Source organism: Brienomyrus brachyistius, chromosome 1, assembly GCF_023856365.1.
Source record: "Brienomyrus brachyistius isolate T26 chromosome 1, BBRACH_0.4, whole genome shotgun sequence".
In the NCBI taxonomy this organism is placed as follows: Eukaryota; Metazoa; Chordata; class Actinopteri; order Osteoglossiformes; family Mormyridae; genus Brienomyrus; species Brienomyrus brachyistius.
In genome coordinates this window covers 50,753,105-50,770,782 of record NC_064533.1, presented here as the reverse complement: position 1 = coordinate 50,770,782, position 17,678 = coordinate 50,753,105, and the positions used below count along the sequence as shown (strand labels likewise).

General features: G+C 37.7%; 1 protein-coding gene across 7 annotated transcripts in view; it reads left to right on the top strand.

The window, feature by feature from the left end:
* The window catches only part of dmd (dystrophin), a 160,426-nt gene that overhangs the window by 54,622 nt on the left and 88,126 nt on the right, over positions 1–17,678 (top strand). For 6 of the 7 annotated variants that reach the window (XM_049014641.1, XM_049014466.1, XM_049014555.1 and 3 more), the window contains exons 4-10: positions 67–144; positions 441–533; positions 4,077–4,249; positions 4,967–5,085; positions 8,019–8,191; positions 10,427–10,561; positions 10,709–10,897. In XM_049014641.1, coding sequence (XP_048870598.1) covers positions 67–144; positions 441–533; positions 4,077–4,249; positions 4,967–5,085; positions 8,019–8,191; positions 10,427–10,561; positions 10,709–10,897 — 960 coding nt within the window. The remainder of the gene's footprint in view (positions 1–66; positions 145–440; positions 534–4,076; positions 4,250–4,966; positions 5,086–8,018; positions 8,192–10,426; positions 10,562–10,708; positions 10,898–17,678) is intronic. The other variant, XM_049014884.1, reaches the window with a different exon arrangement.

Here is a 17,678-nt window from a genome sequence, read left to right as displayed (position 1 = left end):
TCTATAACTGGTCTATTCTGACAGAATTCCAGCAGAAGTCTCTAAAGGAAACTTCTTTATTTGCAGGCCAAAGAAAAGGGCTTCACTCGTGTTCACTCGCTCAACAATGTGAACCGAGCGCTCCAGATCCTACAGAAAAACAATGTGAGTCGCATTCTCTTATCAGTCTGCTAATGGTCAGTTTCACTTGGAATATGATCAATATGGAAGGTACGCGTACTTTAGGGCAGTAATTTAGATTCATTTATAGTAATTGAAATGAATTCTCCACCTTCTACCACAAATGCATGCTGGCTCTTAATCCAATTAGTGTGGTACAGTTTTTTGGTTAGTAATGACAACCTGGCACTTAGTCCTGCAACACATGGGATGACGCTATACACATTCTTCATGGTATTAAAGCTAACTACTGAACAGAATTGTACTTCACTCCTACCCAGGTTGAATTAGTGAATATAGGTGGAGTCGACATCGTCGATGGCAATCACAAACTGACCCTGGGCCTCATCTGGAGCATCATCCTCCATTGGCAGGTCAGTTAATAACATCTCAAGGGAAGATACTAGTTCTTTTATGTATGATTAACTACAGATACGTTCTGTCAATAAAATTATTTGTTTGCAGTAACTGGAGAGGGACACATGGTAATCTTTTCTGAGCTTTTATTTTTTGGTGAATACTTTAGTTGAAGTAAATATAAAATAAGTAATTATGGCAATATATGTTTATGTGAGCTGACTGTATAATGTGCGGCATACTGTAATGTAATCACAGGGACCCCAATATAATTAGTGCAGATAGGATATAAAGCCTTATAGTCTGTTATTCTAAGGAAAGTTGCAGGTGGTTCCAGAAAATAAAGACTTTGCCACTGGATTTGCTGTAAGCTTGACAATTTCCGGTTCACAAAACTCACCTGTGATTGAGATCCTGCAGTGAATTGTTGGTGTTGCAAAACAAGCTTGCGATGTGCATTCATTTTAATATTTGTGGGATTTCATCGAAAATCCCGGAAATTATTGGGAACAAATCTGGCAAAATTGCACCTGTTTTGATTTTGCTGTGAATCATAATGGCACTTATTGGCAGGTGATTTTTAGCAGAAGAAACAGTAGATGTTGGATGCTGTTGGAGCAAAGTGTTAGCTGTCTAATGGTAAAGCATTGCTGGAACCCAGTTACAAGGAGTCATGTATTTGCAATGGTATTTTTATTTTACGAAATGCAGTATATCATTCAAAACTTTGCTGTTTTCCATGCAACCGGAAATCAGATGCCCTCTAAAGTCAGTTTTAAATGTTTCTATCACTAAAGTTTTGTGTCATATTATTGACAAATAGATCTGTGAATCACTGGTACGATGGTGAAAATGGATTTGTCTGTGGGGTAGAAAATGTAGAAAGAGCATACTAATAAGAACTGAGCCACGTGGGACACCACATTTGCCATTAGATAGAGTGGAGTAATAGCTATTCCATCCATTCTATCTATTTTTAATAACTACTTATCCAACCAGGGTTGAAGTGATTCAGAGCCAATGCCAGGAAGTATAGAGAGTAACAAACAAACTTAAACTCACTAATTCACATGAATTGGACATATTTGGATTGCTGATGAAAGCAGTGATTTTAATTTTTAAATAAGTCAGAAAATACACTTTTGACTGAACAAAAAAATGACTGATTGATTAATTAATTGTTCTAACAATTGTTAGAAATAAAGCCTAAGGCAATACTTGTTTTTATACCATTCTGTTGTGACCAGATTAATTGTAAAAAAAACAAGACAAAACAAAACATCATCCTAGAAGCTCATAAAAATTCTCTCAGTGGCACAGGATTATTCTTCAGTCTCAGGAGTAACAAAGAAATTATCTAATGTCAAAGCAGTGCATCTATCCAGTTACTGTTTACAAAGTCAAATCAGAACTTCATAGTGCAATATTTTCTGGCAAGCATAATAAATATTAAGATGGCAATCCCCTCAGAACTCAACATGAAATTGGCCAAGCTTAATTAAAACACAGTGTAAGGTGGTTGAATTTCAGTAAAACAGGCTACATGCGATAAACTGGAATTCACCTGACAGTTAGTGAAACTGTATTTATAAAAATACATTTTATTCACTTGTATTTACCATTAAAAACCAATACAATACAATCTTGACAACAGAAATATTCACCATATTAAATAATCATATATGGATATGGCATGATTTAATTTAAAATCTTCTCAGCTTGCTATCATATTTTTTACTTTGGTTAGATTACCTTTTTCCAGTAATATTTATTTGGTTTTTGTGAAATTGTGACCATTAACGGAACCTTTATTTTCCATGTATTTCCTTTGTTGTTTTAGGCAGCATTAGTTTGTTTACTGTCAAGTTTACCGTCTTTATGTATATGTGAAATATAGTGATATTTTGATTTTGTATGTTTTTGTGCTTATGATTTTTACAGTTTATGTCTAAATATTGCTGTCCTTTAACTTGTAGATGAGTAGACTTTCAGCATAAACTGCAAACATTTTAATGAGCATTGTAGTAAATAATTTTCATATGCAAATTATCATTTACTTTTGACTTGGGTATTAATGGTTTTTTTTTGTACTGACTAATTAGCAATCACTGCTGTACATATTTAAGTTACAGTTTAAAGAAAGATATGACTGTAAGGGAGGTAGAAAGTGAAAAAAAAAAGTTCAGTAGAATGAGTGAAATCTTGTTGAGTCTTAAGTATTGGTTGTTTCTTTTAAATGGTGTGCTGACTGCTGTGCAGCATTCAGAAATAGGTTCTTGTCTAAGTCCCCCGATGTAATCTGAAGATTAGCAAAGCAGCCAGTAAATTGCCATATGGTGCACAGACTAATATATAAATACTGTGACTTCTTTTTAATAAGCATACAAAATGTGCCAAATAAATCAGTTGATATTATCACTGTTGGGTATGCAATACTGCATACAGTGGGCAATTTTGTAACACCAATTCACTAAACTTTGTGGCCAGAACAGAGAACCTTGAGGAAACCTAAGTGATTTTGAGGAGAACATGCAAACCCTCCACACACACAGCCAGTGGCAATTTCACACCTCCATTCCGGGGCCTCATGAGCTGCAACCACATTCAGTGCTTTGTAAAAAAATCACTAACATGTCTGTTCATATCCATCCACATCTATTTGATTGGGTATCTCCTGGAAACATGACTAAGCTCCTTACTGCAGTCACGTCCAGGTATACTGATTAAGTAGTCTTTCTGTTTTTCAGTTCTAGTTTTACTTCTCTTTTATCTCATTCTATTGCTCCAAGCTCCACTTGATTTAGCATGGTTCATGTTTTAAAAGCTCATATATTCTCTTGATGTTGCTTGACCAGATCCTTCAATTGATTCATAAGTGATAAGTTCACTTAGTTATTTGATTTTATGACTGGCCTTCAGTAGTAGTCAGTTCTAATTTTTAGTATTATGCAATTCTAAAGAATGATGTTTTTTTCTAACTTGGCATACTTTGACCCATTACTTTGGTACATTGTGTTATGAACTTTTTCAGCTTGCACTACAAAGATTAAGGCATCTTAGTGTCTCTTTTAAAACAAGGTACTATTGAGTAATGAGTAATTTAGATTGTTATATGCTCTTTGTACATCCACAGTAGAAAAAATAAAATAAGAAACTAGTTTTGACTATGTGTGCTGGTTGCTGAATCCTTTTGTCTTTTACATGACAATCCAAAACTTATAATTAAGGTTTGTTACTGTTCAATGTTGTCTAATTTTCCATAAATAATGGGGGTACCAGGTCTGAAAGATCAAGTTATGTAAATCAAGCATCCTGTCCGCAGTTGAAAGGCTTGTTACTTCAAACATATTCTTTAACCCATTTTTTAAACTGAGGTCCTCTTTTTAATTTCGTCATGTTTTGTATACAGTCTGCTGTATAAATTGCCGTCATTCCAAACTACAAAGGTATGAATTGTGAAATAACTTCTGCAATGGTAGAGAATAATGTTTGTACATTTTTAAAACCTCAGTCATCTACACGCTGTTTGCATTTGTGTATGTCTTATTAAATCTCTTTAGGTGAAGGATGTGATGAAAGATGTAATGGCTGACCTACAACAAACTAACAGTGAAAAGATTCTGTTGAGTTGGGTACGTCAGTCTACCCGGGATTATCTGCAAGTCAATGTGGTCAACTTCTCCAGCAGCTGGTCTGATGGCCTGGCATTCAATGCCCTTATCCACAGCCACAGGTTAGAGCTCACAGGACGCTGCCATAAGACAGTACAGACACTCCTCTACTTACGAACGAGTTATGTTCCAAACGGCCGTTCGTAACTCGAAATGTTCGTAAGTCGTTATTCAACATCATTTTAAGGGCACACGCAAGTATAAAGAACTAGGATGATGTTGCAGACAGGAAACGGGAGCCCAACAGACACAATTTGGACTTACAGTCCTCTTCGTTCATATGTCTGAAAGTTCATAAGTTGAAAGTTCGTAAGTAGAGGAGCATCTGTATTACTTTTACGATTCCAACACCCTAGTGCTCTTTGACTAAGGATGTCTTATAATGCATTACCACTCATGCCTGCCTTGCTGTCTCACTTTACTCTGCTCTGAGTGGGCCACTTCACTCCTCTCTATGTAGTATTTCTTTGATGCACCAGTTTTATACTCATTAAAACACTCTTCTATATGACATAATCCCCTCTACCTGGATGTACTATTGTATATGCCCATTCACCACGCTGTTTCTTAGTATATTACTACATATTACTGTGGTGTATTTTACATGTTTTAAGTGCCAGCTGAGATTAGAGTATGGACCATATAGAAATTATAGTGGTGATTATTGATTAGTGCATATTTTGTAGTGAAGTAAGAAGAAATTAAAGCCCGTTTTAATGGATGGTGTGTCAAGGTTGCAAACCAGTGTAATCAGATTAAAGCTATTCTGTTATCCTCAGACCAGAACTGTTTGAGTGGAGCAGTGTGGAGCAGAAGCAGACTGACATTGAAAGGCTCGACCATGCCTTCAGTACCGCCAAGGACCACCTGGGCATAGAAAAACTGCTGGATCCAGAGGGTAAGAATAATCTAACGACAATGGAGTCGGAACTAGGACCAGACATGCTGCTGGGAACAGTTATAAATAAGACAGAGGAAGATGAGGGGAAGCAGAGTGATGCAGAAGAAACAGTGGATGACTTCTGCTGGTCTGAGATTAGATTGAGAGATTGTTGCATTTGAAACTTTGAGTTAGGCTGTTTTAGAGTTTTTAAAGGACAACAACACCATGGATCTGATTTCCCTCTAGTTGATTGATTACGGTGATGCAGCTCTCACTTAACCACTAATATCTGACTCTCAGAATCCTTCGCTCTATGCATGAAGGTCAGCACTCAACATAGAATTCCATCTGTCGAACGTCATGGAAGAATCAGAATGGCTGGATTGCTGGTTATGTGTTAATAGTCAAACATGAAACTCTTTCCATTTACCAATTCATTCTCCACTAATTAACCCTTAGCCACACATTAACCCTCGATACCACTGTCAGCTCCTTCCACGTTACCAGTAACATACAGTACAGGGTATTTTTTGTTTCTGCTGCCGTGCCACTTAATGGAAGCTGCTTAGTATAATAGGATGTCGTTGCCTGAAGAAGCACCTTATCCCAAACAATTTTCCAGGATTATATTGTTATCTATGGTTAGGCCTTTGTTACCTACAACAGCAATTTAAAGTTAATCTTTTCACAAAGACATTTGTTTAAAACCTTTATAATAGAGGAATAACTTACTTCAAAATCGCACTCTATCCATGAATCAGTTCAGTTTTTAGTGTACATTAAATATACCTTCTTCTGAAAGATTTCGTAGGTTTTAGACTCAAGAGTTGAAGTTAAGACCTGCCAGTGAGCTATATATTGGCTCACGTATCCCTCTATCCTCCAACCAGTAATCTAGAAATCATTCATTTATTAATTTATTGAAATATTAATGGGTCAAGAAAGCCTTGGATATGCCATGGATACACCATGTTTCCCACCTTCCTTCTCACATACTAAAATAAATCTTATTTGGGGAATGCTTTTAATTTCTCATTCATCTTAATAGTTCTTGGTTTCATCAGTAGAGCCTTGTGGCTGTTATAACATTTAAAAAACCATCATCTGCAAATTTCCATACACAACCAGCAGCTTCTGGTGATGTTCCCACAAGTCTCCAACAGGTAACACATGCCTGAGATTTATTTTGGCTACGTGGAGATTCAACACATGACCACCAAAAAAGGTAGCAATTGCAGCTTCTCCTGATCACAGGCACAAACCACTGCTTCACTGATAGTGGTCAACATCCACCAGCAAGGCACAGCACAATCCCAGTGAAGTAATGGAATGATGAATGGTGTTACTCTGGAAGAGAGGCTGAATAAGTGGAGGCACATCTGCAAACGAAAGCTGGAGGCAGTGTGCATTATTTATTTCATAGTCTTGTGTCAAGGCTTATACTGCAAAATAGGAGAGGCATTCACCAGAGTCAGATACTGCCAAGTACAATGCTCCTCATTTAGCCCACCTGCTGTCCATTACGCTGCCTTCCATTTACCTTCCTGCATCCATTACTCTACCCTCCATTTACCTTCCTGCATCCATTACTCTACCCTCCATTTACCTTCCTGCCACCCATTATTCTTGTACCCTTTTACTTCTGGAGCTGTATGGAAAGAGCTGGATGAACGATATTCTATTGGTAGTGGCTTTGAAGTTGGGCCATAGTATGTGATAAAATTAGGCTATAGAAAGAGTGTAGTTAAAGTTTGACATAATATGCAGTAATAATTGATTTAGCAATCGATTTTGAATTAGGATGTAATGGATACATACGCATGGGAATTAAATAGTGATGATGACCATGAAGTGAGAACAAATTTATACGGAAAATGTTGAGTTCACATGTTTGGAACTGAAAGTTTGTCTGGAGACACCCAGTGTGGAGAAAACTATAACATGCTAAGCAGTTGTCAGCTAACAGCAGGGATAAAGTATAGTGTGTTCAAGGATGTGGGAAGGAAGCTGGGAGTGTCAAGGGAAGAGATTCAAATGTTGACTTGGTTGGAAAGACATTGTAATATGGTGAAACGGAAAGGAGTCTGTAGCAGGAGCACAAAAGATAATTATTTGCTCTATTAGCCACAAAGCAAGTAACTAGTTTGCATGTAAGTATAGGAGTGATTTATACCCAGAGGAGAGTTACTTTAGGAAAGCAACTGCTGAGCTGTTATGTAGTTGAAGAGCTGGTACTATGGCTTTCTTACTTGTAACTTTTACAAGCATGATGCTCCAGGTCTGTTTATATCCTGTAGGTAAAATCATTTTTCACAGTACACTGTAAGTTCCAGTTCTTACTGTGGATGACTAAGATGCTCCCATAACAAGAGAAGAGGTACTGTGGTTCTGTCTGCTCAACTGTGTAAATGGGATGAATGTTTGTGTGGGAGAAAGGAATAGAGATATAAACAGAGATGGAATGTGCCTGTGTGTGCACGCATGAGGTTTTGGGAAAAAACAGGAGATACATATCAGTGCAAATTGGGGAAGTGCGTGCATCTCTTCATATGTGCATTTGCGAGTCATTGCATTTGTATGTGAGGAAGGGGAAGACATGCATAAGTGTATCGACTCTCATCAGAACTAATGATGAATAAAATGCTTCCTGTCTCCATGGGTTATTACAGTTCTTGATGCACCAGAAAGGAGCAATAAAAGGGAGTTAAAAATAGCACACAGAGCAACATGACCATCATGCTGATTCTCTCTGGCTCTCTTCTCCTTTTCCACAAACCATGCAGTGTTTACAATTTGTGTGCCTTATTGGAATGGCAAAAGTAATATGTTGTATAAATCAAGAAAATTATGTAAATTAAATATAGTTTTCCATCTTTTGAAAGAGACTGATTTTGTGTACTTTCTAAAATATATAAAAAATAAATACAGCTCTTTGTCTTCTGTTTCAGATGTGGCCACAACACATCCTGACAAGAAGTCCATTCTGATGTATGTCACCTCGCTGTTCCAAGTGCTGCCACATGGTGTCACCATGGAGGCTCTCCGGGAGGTGGAGAGGCTTCCACCAGCCCCAATGGCTCTGGAAGACCATGTTCAGAGCAAGCAGCTCTTTTCCCAACAGGTCAGTCCAGGCAGACATTAGCGACATGTTGCATAATGTCTACAATCCCCTATACGAACATTCCAAAAACCTTTGACTAAAAATTGTGGTTGCACTGCATTCTCCACTATGTTACTGTGGAACTCCTACAGTACCATGTTCTTCTTAGAGATTTGCAATGCATGTGTCTAATACCTCTCCAAGCATTGCCATAGTCTTTCTCCTGCCTCATACAGTCTCTATTTAGCATAATTACTGAATTTTTCTCTGCCTTCTCCATTTGTTACCCAAATTTAGTCATTGTTAATTATCTCTTAAACTCAGCCATCCAAATTGCTGCCTCCAGCTCCCTCAAGGGCAGAGTTTTTGCTCTCAGGTCAATAAGCAAGTCTGTCAGCCAGTGGCTGTTTGTCTCTCTGCAAACTACATAAATTTATCTCACCGCAAGCAATCAGCAATGCATAGCCTGACATGTCCCTAGGAGGTGTTTAACGCTGGTCTCAGTTCAGATACCCTCACTCACTTAAATACTCCCTCACATGACCTGATTATGTTATTTATGCTACATGCCTTTTGGGTTCCCAGTCACATTGGCAGAAAGCTTGGCTCAGCATGTTGCTTAGGTGGAGTACCTTCACAGGATGGTCCTAGAAATTTGTCAGCTACCTTCCTTTGACACTTCAGAACACATGGGATGTTGCAGGAAAGGTAGTGCTACCTAGGGGAGCACCATGTCAGTATCTTTGAGAGGTCCAGCTGAGAGGCATGATGGAGAGACTCTGGCCAGTATAAATGCTCCCATGCTTGTGCAGGGACCATATCAGATGTACTACTCAGGAACTCCCAGTCACAACAAGCAGACAGTAAAACATGCTGTGTGAGAGCTATAGGATTCTGCAAAGGCATTTTACAAATGTCTAGTTCTGATTAATGGCATTTTTATGAAGATAAAATAGTATTGAACAAAATCATTTAGCTGAAATGCTGCTGCCTTTCTGTTCCTATAAAGGAAATGGATTTTACTTTTCCAATGTACATAGTAGGCTGTCTGATGTTATACTGTTGGTAGAATAACTTCACTCATTTCTTATTTATTAGTGGACCGTTTTGTCCAAGGTGATGTACAAGTGTAGTAAATAATACCAAGAACCGAACTTAGGTACAAGAGCTGCTAGGCTAAGTTTCCACTGAGTGACCAGTAACACGTGCAGTAAGATTATGGGAACAAGACATGCAAAACACAATAGAACCTAAAATCAGAAAAGTTGTTCAAATAAGTACATGAAGACTGTAGTCTGTTGTCTGATTTTTTTATGCTCGTAGAGTATAGATTGGCAGTTTCTCCTGAATTTATTTCTCCCGAAGAGGATAAAGTGTGGTTAGGGTTAGTATTTTATAAGCTACACAGTGATATGCATTTGTTTCTGAACTAAATACATGCAGTTGGTAGATTGTGGATGATATTACGGGCTCTTTGTTTGTAAGATGAATGTTGGCGGATAGTTTATACACTGAAATTATACACTGAATAATGTTACACCTTTGGTTCTTAGATGGATAATGGTAGGTATGTGGATTGATGGCATATGTATAGAGGACCGTAAATGGTAATGATACATGGCCAAGCATCCAAACCGAATGTAACTGTTGATAAATAAAAACAGTAGCTTTTAGATTAGGCTTTTCTGGCATATATATGGGTGTATCCAAAATTGCATACTTATGCAGTCTGTACTGAATTTTGCTAGAAGCCTACTACTTGACCGTTAATGTAGTGCATACTGTATGTACTTGGATATACTGTGGTCACCATTTCGCACATTCCCTTATCCAGAAAGGTACCAATGATGCAGCTTAAAAATCAATGAAACAAAATAAATATTAGAGTCAAATTATGCATTGTTTTCTAGTTATATTTGTACAGTGGGCAATCAAACCCTCTACCATCTTGACAAACATTTCTGGGCAAGCGACATTCTTCGTCTCTGGTTGCAGCTCCATTGTTCTTGTGGGATAGTGTAGTGTCCATCAGTTGCACACTTTGGAATTTCGCAGAATGTAGTATGTCATCCAGGTACCATTTGCCTCTTCACCCATACTAAGAATTCGGACATATTGCTCACTACGCATACTATAATGCGCCTACTACACAGCAAACAAGTATGTGATTTCAGGTGTACCCTATGTCTCGGCATTTGTACATAGGGGTCATTTTTCCTTTGACTTTGAGCTCTCTCTCCTGTCCCATTTTCCCAGATTACAGTGAATGTGGCTCAGGGTCGGGTTCGTAGCCCCTCCCCTACTCCTAAACCACGCTACAAAAGTTACGCCTACACTCAAGCAGCTTATGTCAAGTCACCTGAACAAAAGAGGCGACGCTTTACTTCACAGGTGCATGTCTTTGATGTTGTGTGCCATGATGGCATTTGAGCAAGATGATAAATACAATATGACATGTGTCTGTTAATAGAAGGCTATAGCGAATACAGGCTTTTAGGTACTACGGATGTCGATGAGTCACTGGAACCCCTTCCTCAGTCTCCAGACAGCCAAGGGGAGGAGGCAAGCAGTAGTCCCAACCCCCATCGGGACCTGCAGCTAGAAAGGTACCAGACTGCTCTGGAGGAAGTGCTCACCTGGCTGCTTTCTGCCGAAGACAGTCTGCAGGCTCAGTCCCCCATCTCCAACCAAGTGGAAGTGGTTAAGGAGCAGTTCCACACCCATGAGGTAAGGTGGCATCCAAGTGGCTTAGGAGAGCAAAGTACAAGACGCAGAGCACTAAGGGTTTGGACCACAACCAGGTTTAAAGGGCACATGAGTACATTTTATGAGTAAGGTACCATATCATACCAAACAACCTCTGTAAAGTACCCCAACCTGAGTAAAGGATATAAATGTAAGAAAAATTTGGGAAATCGCTATCTTAGGTACAGCAGATAATTGATAAGTGCCTTATACACAAAGAGGAATTGTAGTAATAACTTTATTTATGGAAAGTGGAGAGGGCTGCTGACACATGATGAACAAGCACCCTGGTGGAAATCTTGTGTTCCAGGGTGATGGCTTAACATTTACTTGCATTTTTTGACTTGTCCTGAACTCCTCATAGTTGACATTTGTAAAATTCCCTTTTTAATTTCCTTGCTAAAATTCCATTTCTGTTTGTCATATCCAAAATACAGAAAGCTCAGAAATCCGTTAGACATGTTTTATTGGCATGTAGCTGGCATTTGCTTTAATGTTCAGCATCTTTCCAGATTGAATGCTAATAATGCCAATGGCTTTTGGGAGTTGTACATAATTTCGCGTAATTTCCAATAATGACATTTGTGCGCAGTACTGCATTTAAAGGTGTCTACGTAATTTTGTCAAAAACCGCATTTATAAAAGTGCACATACAAAATACAATACAAATGTCTGAAAAACGTCCGGCATTTTTTTTGCTCACATATAATTAGTAGGTTCAGCACGTAAGCTATGCATATGGAGGGCTTAGCTTTTGAACGGCAGAGGCAAGGCATGGAACAAACCTTGCGAAAGATGCCGCCTAGAAGTGGATCAAACTGTACATGCACAAAAGGCATACAGCTCTCGACAGTGTATGAAGAGCATTTACAAAACTGCACCTCTTCTCCTGTGTGTCTCAGGGCAGTCATATTTGCTTTTTAACCGGAAATATGCCGATAGGTTTGGCATGTGTGACGTTACCAACGCACATTACAATCCCACCATAAACTGCAGTCACGAGAAGTACTAATAGATTATGGAAATATGTCTTAAAGATAAACAAGTGCCAACCTTCTGTGAGATGGTTTTCCCTGCTAAGGGGGCATCTCTAAACACACACGAAGAGTACAGCCCTGTGTATGACAGGAGTAACCAGAGTATGCAAAGTGGGGGTCCTTTTTCAGTATACTGTATATGCCTCAAAACAACCAACTTGTGAATGATAGAAATCTGATCAACAACATCAAATTTCATTGTTTTATTTTGCCTCATTTAGCAAATGGGAACATCAAAACTTAATTTGCAAAAACCTGCTTGTTGTGATGTGCAGTAAACCCAATAACAAGCAAATGAAGATTCATTGCAAGGCATCCTGCCCTGCTGTCTGTTCCCTAAAGCAAATATACTTTGACAAGGAAAAATGGTGCTTTTCTGTGCGCCTATATGTATCCAAACGCACTATGTGTTCAGTTGTTACTGTGGTCAGTGATACTCACACTTTTTTAATGCTGTTTGGTGTTTTATGGCTATATGTCAGTTCATGTAAGATCTTTCATATCTCTCTTTAATGATGCCATAAGATAGGTAACAGATATTTTGTATAATTTAAAACCTTTGATTTGACATGCTGCTTAATCGAAGTTTGGAACATCAGGCTGCATATGAGTGTTTTCCACTGAAATATAAATTATAAATCATATGAACTGCAGCAGGATTTTTCATGTTATCAGCATTTTGCTTGCTTGATTAATTACTTTTAGTAGAGCCACTTGAACTTTTTTGTTGAACAATTTTTGATAGTTATCACATCATTTTTTATTGCTCAGTCCTACGAAATGTTAAATCATTTTCTTGGATTGATGGTGCTTGTAATATGTATTGCTTTTTCGCTCCATGAGTTTAATCTATTAGTTGGTTTTGCAAGTGTACACAGCCGATTTGCTAATGTTAATGTTTGACTGCAGAGCATACAATATGTCCATCATCTAATTGGAGGTATCCAACTGTTTCCTGCACTGGCCATGCTGCAGTTCGTAGGATTGCACAGTTGTTTCATTCACACTAACTCTATATGGACTCAGCAACCATGAAGACTGAAAACAGCTTGACAGGATAAGTTTTTGAAGTATATTATTGTGTTTGGAAGAATACAAGCCAACTATGGAAATATTACAGTATACTACAGTACATTTATTATGATTCATGCTAGTTTGCTTTCCTGTTGTTCCTGGCAGGGTATCAATAAACTAATGATACATGTGCAACTACCTTTCCCTTATTTTGCTTAGAGTCAGCAATACTAACATAGCCAGACTGTGGCTATAGAACAATGATCTGGATCCATTGTCTATCCCTGCTTATCCAATTAAGTTTGCACTGGGAGAGCGGGGCAGTACAGGGTTCACTCTGGATGAATTGCTAGTCCATCTTACAATTACACACACCCACAGTGTGAGACACACCCACACTTTAAAACTGAAATATGCAAGTCATACACATGGGCAGTGATGCTTTGAATTATGGAATGAAACATACTTAACCAGTTGCAACAGTAAATGTATCAGAGGCCTACTTCAAACCAACAGCTCTGCAGCTGTACACAACACAGTGATCCTATATCTTAATATATGAGCTTTAAATGAGTATCAGTCCTTCTTCATCACCAGTGAACAATGAATGTAATGTACAGTGGCAGAGAAAAGGAAGTGTTGTTGCGCTCCATCTGCTAGTGTGCCTTAGGATAATTAACCAGCAAATGGGCAGATGACTGTAAAAATCAGGAAGTTGAACATTTTCTTTGCTACATGTCATGCAGCAGAAGTGACAAGAATCTTACACTTTGGTTTGTTTCATTGACTCCTTAGTTATTTTTGTACACTTGCCATTTCTGTGCAATTTTGAACAGCAGATCAAAGGAAAATCACAATGAGGGGAGTTACATTGGTCTGTACCATTACAGAGGTGAAATAACTATAGGGAAGGTACGGGTAAACTGCGATAATTTTTGAAATTTCGCTTTCTCTCTCACTTGATCCTAATTGTAAATATTAAAACATGAAATTATTACTGAAGACTGAAGAACTGAGCTGAAGTTAATAGGCCACAGAGGCGTAAAGATATAGAGTATCAAAAATATGTGTCCCAGTTTGCCTTATGTCCCACTTCACCCTGTGCACAGTATATAACAATTTACAATGTAATGAATTCCTAATATCTTGAGTATTATTCTGTATCTTGAGTATTATGTTATATCATATTATTTATTATATTGACCTATATTCTATGCAGTGTTGTCTAACCGAAGTCATCTTTCCTTGCAATCAGCCCCCATTTATTAGCAACAATCCAATGGCAAGGATGTGAAACTAAAATATTTTCCCACACATTTAAAGGGTTTCATTGTGTTTAGTGTAAGAATGACCTCTGATCTGATATTGCTTTGAGATCTGACCGATGTGTGTAATGAGAGCTTTGAAATGGACACAGCAGTGCAATGCCCCTTCTTCAGTATGCCAACCTTAATTGTAAGACTGCACATGGCACAGAAACATTCATAATAAACAGCGAGAGGGATCTTTATGCTTTGTAGTACTTTGATGGGCTCAGTGCTGAGGAGGAGTTAGCTAACTGCTGTTAAACAGGATGTATTAAAGAGTAATCAGGGCTATACTAAGGCTGACAGACTGCACTATGACTAGGTGACAGTTTTCAGAGGAAACTGATGATTAATTACATTCACAATGATTGTAGCAGACTCCCAGCATTTGAAGCAAGCTCATTTGAAGAGTAGCTATTGTTTTATTTTATTTTAAACTTCAATAAATGGAAGAAGGATTTGCGAGGATTTAATGTGACACAAAATCTTATGAATCCTGAATGGCAGACTCCAGTAAGGACTAAATTGTCCTTATTAGTTATTATTAAAGTCTTTTATGTTTCGTAAGCTGTGGTGTCGCATTACTTTCATTCTGTGTTGATTTTTCTTTAACCTTGAGTAGTTTTCTATGTATTAATGCAAGAAATAGTACAAGAGATTAAAATAACCATTTTAAGGAAGTTCATGTGGATGCAGGAACATAGAGAAGCATCACAATGTATACTTTATTAATTTCATACCTTGTAATGTACCTCAGTACGTTAAATATTTTAATATGTTTGCATTATCTCCTGACTTTTTTGAAAGTGATGTAGAAGGTGGAAAGAATTGCTCTATTGCTTATACAGATGTAGCATTGAAAACAATATTAGCCAATAAACAGTAATACTTGACAAATATGTTATGTTGAGTGCATTTAGGTCTCAGTGCAAGTAAAATCTTGATATTCACTGTGATCATACTTAAGCGTTATGGAAGATATATGGATGGTAAATGTTCTTATTGTCCTTTTAAAATTCGAAATTTGTCTTTTGATAATTTCTAGAGAACACACTTTCCATAATTAACTGAGCACAAGGGCAAACATGTGAATGCAGTCACATCTCATTGTGGTACCCAGAGACAGCATAATATTGGCTTGATTCATAGTTTCCTGACAGCTGGTATTAACCTTTTTCTAAAGCAGCATGTTCTTATTTGAAACACTAATACTGGTATACAGATTGCGGTATTTAGCGTTAATAGTATGGAGGATTATCAGTTTCAGTAGCATTAATTGATTGTAAGTTTTGCTTAAGTTCTTAAAGAGTAGTGGAAGATCATCATTGCTTCATCAGTGGTTCCATTAGTCCTCTTTGTGCACTAATAATGATCAAGGGGCACAGGGATTAAAATTTCAGAGAATGGTCTTCATGCATTTATTATTAAAGTTTTAAGAGTTACCAGTGCGTAATATTTTACCAGTCTACTAGCTATTTTATTTCACATATATTTTATGTATGACAGATATCTTTTCTAATTACGGTATGTTAAGACATTCTGCAAACATACAGCAATAATTCTGTATTTTTTCTCCATATATTTTGGAAATGTGACCAGTAGTCTGTTGTTTTTTTGCTATTTTTTACTGCCATACATCACAGCAGAATTTCTGTAGCTAAGGGAAACCTTGTTCATGGCACATGTTGAAGCATTCCTTGCATTCAGTGATTTGTCTAAAATGGACTACAGTTGGCCCTCGTTTATCGCGGTTAATCAGTTCCAGACTCTACCGCGATAAGTGAATTTCCGCGAAGTAGGATTCTTTGTTTATAAATTGAATACTTTCGTAGTTAGAACAGAGAAAACCTGTTACGATCTTCTCAATACGGTTTTTAACATTACTAGAGCCCTCTAGACATGAAATAACACCCTTTAGTCACCATTACTGTTATGATTGCTGGACACGGAAGCAGGAAAGGGGAGACGAGGAATCAGGATCGAAGGGTTTATTTGGAATCACTCCATAACTCCATATGCAAGACACAGGAACATGTAACATCAAAACGTCAATGACAGACCTGGGGTTACAGACTCTGACGTGGACTTAAATACACCGGAGGAGTCAAACTGACAGAAAACAGCTGGTCACTATCGGGGTTGCACACATGTGACGACTGAATTATGAACTGCGAACTGACAGTCATTCTATAGCAATTAATATATACACATTTTCAACAAACTATGGATTTATTCCAAATAACCCCTTCGATCCTGATGTATATCCAGTGTTGGGCATTTCTGTTCCTGAAGCTACAAATCCAGACCACGATTTTGTTTCTACTAGCCAAGTGAGTATTACAGTATGTGACTATTACTCTTCATGCTTAGGTGATTGGTCTGGAGTTGTACCTGAAATACCCAACACTCTGTATATCATTCCATTTTCTGAAACCACTTGTCCTATTAAGGGTCTCAGGGGGGTGCCGAGCCTATGAGCACAAGTGAGGGAACAACCCAGGATGGGACGCCAACCCATCACATTGCACACTGACACACCATTCACACCTGTGGACAATTTGGTAAATCCAATTAACCTCATCATGGGGAGAGCATGCAAATTCCACAAACATGGAGCCCTGACAGTGGTTCGAACCATAGTGCTAGAGGTAACAGTGCTAACCACTGTACCCCGATGCCACCCTTGTATGATGTACATTAATCGATAATATACACAATTTATTGATTTCAGATTTGCATGATCAATTAGGAAAAAAGTGTATAAACAATAAATAAAAAGTAATGTAAATTGTAAAGTGTAAATTTAAGTGATAATCAAAAGCAGTGCTGTAAAAAAATAAGTTTTCTTTTGTTTGGGAGAGAGGTTCTTTGAATAGCACCGTCAGTCGAAAGGAAAAGGGCTAAGCAAGTCGTATTTTATAGGAAGCTCAGAACGTTGGTAATGTCACAGATGCTTACTGTAATTCCTTTTCTCCCAGATGTGTCTCCAGCCGTCTATAAATCAGCTAAATTGGTTATTACTTTCTAATGAATAAAACAGATTTATAAAGGTGTTTAACAAACAGATATCAAATATAACACAGTGAAGTCCTTTTAGCCTCCAAAGACAGAGAAAGTGAAGTATTAATATGAATATTGCCTTTACTAGTTTAACATCTCCTGCTAGATTAATGGCTACTGGAAAGCTTCAAAAATTGCTCTGAATCAGAGCATTTCCCAGGTAAATACGTTTTTAATGTGCCTTTCTGTGTATAAAATTGATTTATTTTTCCAGAAAGCCACAATTTAGATAAAAAACATTCACCAAATGACAGACTATTATTTAAATTTAGACTAAATAATTCACCATTACAGTAAAGCCTTAAATTTCAAGTTCTTTCTTGACTGCAAATTATAAACTGTTAT